Source organism: Mesitornis unicolor, unplaced genomic scaffold (assembly GCF_000695765.1).
Source record: "Mesitornis unicolor isolate BGI_N332 unplaced genomic scaffold, ASM69576v1 scaffold21399, whole genome shotgun sequence".
NCBI lineage: Eukaryota > Metazoa > Chordata > Aves > Mesitornithiformes > Mesitornithidae > Mesitornis > Mesitornis unicolor.
Window position 1 is genome coordinate 2,031 of NW_010205477.1, and position 6,099 is coordinate 8,129.

Below are 6,099 nucleotides of genomic sequence, written 5' to 3' on the forward strand. Positions count from 1 at the left end.
ATCTCTAAGCTGCTGGACGATCTGCTGGCCCAAAACGTGCTGAGCCTCGAGGAGGTGGACGAGGTGCAGGATAGGCACACAGTGCGCACTGACAAGGCCCGCTGCCTCATCGATTGCGTGCGTCTGAAGGGCTGCAGGGCCAGCCAGATCTTCATCGACAGCCTCCAGAATCGCGATGCCACCTTGGCGAAGGAGCTGGGTCTGGCTGCCAAGTTGGGTGAGAGATGCGGGGCCGTAGTTTGCCCCCCACACTGTGCTGGGGGTCCTGGTGCCTCCAGTGGGGTGCTGGAGGGGATCCTGGCCATGGTGGGTGTTTGAGGCCTGAAGGCAAGGGGCAATTGGATGTCCCCAGTGTCACCGTGTCACTGAGCCCCCCTTGCCCCTCAGCAACAACAAGGCTCTCAGGGGTGGCCATCCCATGGGGCAGAGCCCAGCTCTGCTCGCCTGGTTGTGCCCTGCGATAGTCACCTCTTGCTGCCAGTGCTTCCCAGTGTAACCATGGGGCTTTCTGCTTGCAGGACCCCCTGCTGAGCCATGGGCCTCCCAAGCCACTGTGCCCCTCCCCAAGCCCCCTGTCGATATCCAGGGCCAGCAGTGGATCCGGCAGTGCTCCCTGAGCGAGTACCAGCGCATCAGGGACACAGAGGGACATCAGGTGCTGTGGGCAGAAGAGAGCAGAGGAGGGCTGGAGCATGGCCTGGCTGCCCTGCCGGAGCGGGCCAAGGGCTTGCCGAGGGGAGCCAGGGTCCTCAGATGTGAGAGCGGGTGAAGACATGGGGGGAGATGCCCCAGGGACAGGGAAATGTGGTTGCTGCACTTGGGGCCTTCTCTGCTGTTAGCTGCCTGCCCAGAACAGCCCCCTGCACCCAGCCACCACTGAGTGCTGCCTCCTCCCTCCTCGCAGATCTACCCCATTCACCTGCCCCGGGAGACGCGAACCCGGAGGGCCCTGCTCATCTGCAACATTGAGTTTGAGTGCCTGAGCCGGCGGAACGGGGCTGAAGTGGATGTGGAGGGGATGACAAAGCTGCTGGAAGGGCTGGGGTACACAGTGGACGTCCACCTCAACTTAACTTCCCAGGTGAAGGACTGTACAAAGCAGTTGCTGCTGGCCCCAGAGTGGCGCAGAGACCCTCCCCTTGCGTGCATTGGGGGGGTGGCTTGGGCCCTACAGAAACACCTCTGTCCCCAGTGGCAGTGGCTCCTGCCCACAGCTGGTGGCTTGGTCTTCACATAGCTGGACACAGGTGGCTGATGTTCCTTCCTTGTGCTGGTTTGTAGGAGATGGCTGCGGTCATGAAGGATTTTGCAGATCACAAGGAGCACTGCACCTCTGACAGCACCTTCCTGGTCTTCATGTCCCACGGGGTCAGAGCCGGGCTCTGCGGGACCAAGAGCAGGGACGAGACCACAGATATCCTGTCCCTCGACACCATCTACGAGATATTCAACAACAAGCACTGCCGGGGGCTGCTGGGCAAACCCAAAGTGATCATTATCCAGTCCTGCCGTGGAGGTGAGTCCCCACTGCAAGGTGTCTGCAAGGCGAGTGGCTGGCCAGGCTCTCCCAGGGCATGTGAGCCCCAAGGATGGGGGTGTACATGACACACACCACTGCTGATGGCTGGCCCTACCTCCCTAGGCAAGGTTGGGTCCGTGATGGTGAGCGACTCTGCAGACCCTGCTTCCAGCTCAGCTGATGCAATCCCTGTGGAGCTAGATGATGATGCAATCTGTGAAGTCCATGTGGAGAGTGATTTTGCCACTTTACATTCCTCCACACCTGGTAAGCAGCTCCTGGAGGTAGCTGCCCTGCCTGAGGGCAGGCGAGTGGGACAGGACTCCCATTCCTGATGCCAGGAGTCTCTTCCACACCTCCTCCTCCTTGGTGGGGGGGAATTGCTGGGGGTCCCTACTATCCAGTGATCACGTGGGCATTGCTCCAACAGCCTCTGGAGAAGGCAGCGTCCCCCCATGCCAGGGTACAAGGCTGCTCCAGGACACCCACTGATCCCTCTGAGCAGTACCAGGGCCAGAGCTCTGTGCCCCTGCCTGGATGCCTTGCCCTGCTGTCCCCCTCCAGAGCACCAGCTCTGCCTATGCTCCTTCCCCAGCCAATTTATCTCACTGGAGGGGCTGGCTGGGGGAAACTGTCTTCTGCTGGCTCACAGATGGCTCTGGGCTGTGCCAGCCTGGCAGTTGGCATGGCTGGGAGCACGGGAGACTGGAGAGGCTTGGCAAAAATACATCACTTCTGTCCTCCTTGGGATGCCCTGTCCTTTTCCCATGCTGTGGGTTGGGTGGGCTAAATATAATGATCTCAGAGAAGATGCCCACAGTGCTCCAGCACCCAGCGTCAATCACTGTTGCAGTGAGGGACACCAGTGAAATTGCACTTGGCATCTTCTGTCTCCCCAGATACCATGTCCTGGAGAAGCCCAGTAACAGGCTCCCTTTTCATCCAGTGCCTGATAGAGCAGTTTCGAAACCATGCCTGTAACAGCGACTTACAGGACATCTTCCGAAAGGTGAGGCTTTCTAGTTACCTGCAGGCATGCCAGCAGATGCAGCTATGCTGGTGGTCAGAAATGCCGCACAGAGCAGAGCTTGTGCCAGGGTAGGCCCCTGGGGAGCAGGCTCTGTCAAAAAGGTGTCTGGTTTGTCCTGGAAACTCAGCTGGATCTCTGGAGGCATCAGCACCCTGCCACATGGTGGGCACACAAGAGCCTGGGGTCTTGGCTCAGCGCCTGGCACCCCTTGTGCCACCAGACACATGCCCGGGGCTGCCCCTGGGGCTGCCTCCTGACTCCCTGCACCCTTCCCACGCTGGGAGCGGAGCCGCTCTCATTTCTCCCCGCTGTCTCTCTCACCCCAGGTCCAACATTCCTTTGAAAAATTCCCTCGGCAGTTGCCATCTCAAGATCGGATCACTATGTTCAGAAAGTTGTACCTCTTCCCAGGCCACTGATCTGCCCATGGTGAGTCTCCTCACCCCGCTCCTCTGCAGCAGCTTCTGTCTGTGCCCCAAGCCTGGCACTGGCCAGTGAGGAGGAGTGGGGAGAAACCCCCCACCACTCCTGGGCTCTGGACCTGGTGGCTCAGACAGGGGAGCCAAAGGACTCATGGGCTGGTAGCCAGGCCCAGACAGTAGCCTGACTCCATCCCCATCTCCCAGCTGGCTGTAGGAGAGAAAAGAACTCACTCAAGAAACTCATTTCAGTAGCCTGTGTCACAGAGCTTCTCGGTCTAATGTTCTTCACAGGTGAAAAAATAACAAGACAGCAGAAGTGCTTGAGTTTGAGGCTAACACAGCGGAAAGCTCAAGGTATGAACACAGCCCGGCTGCAGTGAGAAACACTTCTTCAGAAAAGGAAAGGACAAGAGGAAGAGCCAAGAAAAACTGCAGAAATGCTGAATCTCCAAACCAGCTACTTGTGCCCCCTCTGCTTGGAAATTACAAACAGACCTGGAATAAAAGTCCTTGGTCTCCTCTCTTCCTTTTCTTTTTGTGGCCTCCAGACAACCCCAAACTGAGAAAATTCTCAAGGAGCCTGGCTCTGCAGCACCAAATGCAAAGCTCGTTAGTGTCTCTCTTAACTGTCCCCAGAGCCTGTCCCCAGTTGTGACAGATGATCCGTCACCCCCACAGCTGCCTCCGCCCCGTCTCCAGCTTTACCCGTTGTTTAATAAAGGGATTTTCACAGCCGACAGCTCTGCTCCTTTAGCCCATGGTGGGTGGGTGCTCATTACGTTGCCTTCTTGGGGCATGCTGTGAGTAGGTGGGAGGTGAGAAATCGGAGGGAGCTTGGGGATGAGGGGATGCCTGCCTTTGGGGGGCCTGGGCAGAGGCTCTGGTGGGGCTCCCCTGCCTCCCCCGTGCAGGTTCAGAGCATCTCCTTGCTCAGGGGGCAGCTTCCTCCCCACCCTGATCCTCCCGCTGCCTGAGGTGGTAGAAGGACACAATTCCCCTTCGGAACCACAAAAGATCCTCAAACCTGTGTCTCACAGCTCGTCACGGCCCCAGCCCAGTTGTCACCTCCCACCAGCATCCCTGGGAGACCCTTCCTGTGCCCACCACCATTTCCCCATCCTCCATAGCCACATCCAAACCACTTTGTGCCTTGGCATAGATTCAAGCTTTATTGCACCTCCTACAAAGTCACAGCCAGATCCTCAACTGGGTGGTCTGGCAGCAGGAGGAGGACAGGGCTCTCCTGCCCCCTCCTAGCCCCCAGACACTCTGGCACAGGCAGGAAGGGCAGTGTCCTGGGCCAGTGCCACCCCACATCCCTGTGAGATGTGGCAGGAGAGCTCCACGGCATGGAGGTGACTCTCACTGGAGGCAGGCTTGGACTGCAAATTGGGCAGCAGGTCCAGGACGAGCCCCTTCTCACAGAGTCCCCATCATTGCCCAGAGTTCCTCACGTCCCACATGGTGTTTGCAGAAACCCTGGTCCCTGGCACTACGGCGGTGGCAGGAAATTGAGGACAGCAGTGATGAATTCTTCAAATTTATCCTGATGGACTATGTGGCCTGCACCTTCGATGTACTGGACATCTGCCTTGGGGAAGAGGCGCCGGATCTCCGGGTAGTCTTTGGAGCTGCAGGACAGGGCAATGCACCATAGGAAGCAGAGTCAGAGGTCCATCAAGGTGTCTTCCCTCACCCTCCCCAAAGCAGAGGGGTATCCCAGGTCTGATCATGTCCTCCTCCCTGCTGGGAAAGCCTGCAGCTGCCCTCAGGTTCCCCTAGTTGGCCGCTGGAGGCCCAGAGCTTGCTCTAAGACCTTCCCCATCTCAGGGGCTTCCTCCCACCCTCAGCAGATGCAGAGAAGCACAAGGTGTCAACCCACAGACTTTGAACTGCTTCTCTCCAGTCTCACCTGATATAGGGTGACTTGGATCCTCCCAAGAAGAGCGCAGGGCCCAGATACGGCTTGTGGAAGACAGGGAAGTTCATGATATCTGCCAAGTGGTGGGAAATAGCCTCCAAATTCACCCGCCAGATGTAACGACCCTCCACTTCCACCAAGTTGGTGAGGAGGAACTGTCTCAGTTGCGGGAGCTGCCACGAAAGGGGAACGTACTAGAGAGATCGTACGCTCTTCAGGAAGAGCAACAAGCCCTTAAGATGTCCTGGCACCCTCTGTCCTCCCCTCCACTTGGTTCTGCCCATCTCCCATGCTGTGAGTCTGTTACTCTCCATGGCCCCTACAAGCCCTGGTGAGATGTCTTCAGCTGCCCACGACAGCAGTGAGTGAACAGGGATGGAAAAAGTCCTGCTGGGACTGTGCCCCTAAAACCCTGTGCTCCAGTTGCAGGGACAGGCTGGGAGCAGAAACCCCATCCAAGGAGCGGGATTTCCTACCTGGACCACAGGCTGCAGCTGCTCGTCAGCCATCTGGCGGGCTGCAGAGCGGGACAGACCAGATGGGATCGTCACCGACTTCATGGCAGAGATATAGGCAGAGAATTCAGAGACGGGTATGGTTGAGATGGGACTGATGTCTACGGAGATGAGGCGCTCCACCAGTTCTGGCTGGGGACACAAGCAGGGCAGATGGATGTCAGCCGAGATCTTCCCAGTGGGACTGGGCCACTGGGGCTCCGCTCCTAGTCCAACTCCCTGGAGGTTTTTAGCTCCCTCCCACCTTAGTAAAGGCTCCATGCTTGCTTCCCCAAGGTCCCACTTTCCTGTGCCTTGGCACAGTAAATCTCCAAGCTCCCTTGCACCCAGTGCCAGATAGACAGGACAGAGCGTGAGCTCTGAGTGGGACAGCACTCCCGACCGTGACAGAGAAAAGCCACCCCCTGCGGGGCTGTGGGCAAGGCTGGCACTGCTGAACAGCCCCTACAGATGCCACCCCCTCTCCTACAGCCTCCTGCCCCAGCAGATCCCAGAGCTCACCCCCCCCACGCCCCCGGCAGCCCTGCCCCTGCCGACCCTCTGCAAGGCCAGTGTCATGGCCGTCTTGCCACCCATGCTGTGTCCCAGGAGGATGCACTTGGTGATGCCCAGGCGGGTCAGGAGGTGCTGCACATCCAGGCTCATGGCTTCGTAGGTCATCAGTGGGCTGTGGGGGCTCTCACCGTGGTTCC

General features: G+C 58.5%; 2 protein-coding genes across 2 annotated transcripts in view; one reads left to right on the top strand and one right to left on the bottom strand.

The window, feature by feature from the left end:
- The window catches only part of LOC104546136 (caspase-1-like), a 3,662-nt gene extending 694 nt beyond the window's left edge, over positions 1-2,968 (top strand). Inside the window, exons 2-8 of the mRNA XM_010191442.1 lie at positions 5-217; positions 519-655; positions 905-1,081; positions 1,282-1,516; positions 1,643-1,786; positions 2,419-2,528; positions 2,876-2,968. Of these exons, the coding sequence (XP_010189744.1) occupies positions 5-217; positions 519-655; positions 905-1,081; positions 1,282-1,516; positions 1,643-1,786; positions 2,419-2,528; positions 2,876-2,968 (1,109 nt within the window). The remainder of the gene's footprint in view (positions 1-4; positions 218-518; positions 656-904; positions 1,082-1,281; positions 1,517-1,642; positions 1,787-2,418; positions 2,529-2,875) is intronic.
- A 1,495-nt stretch (positions 2,969-4,463) lies between these two features.
- On the bottom strand, positions 4,464-6,091 carry ABHD11 (abhydrolase domain containing 11; the record flags this gene model as incomplete). Its single annotated transcript, XM_010191443.1, has 4 exons — positions 4,464-4,602; positions 4,884-5,065; positions 5,369-5,539; positions 5,945-6,091. Coding segments are annotated over 4 exons (639 nt in total), but the record flags the coding sequence as incomplete, so codon positions are not given.
- Between the last annotated feature and the right edge of the window lie 8 nt (positions 6,092-6,099).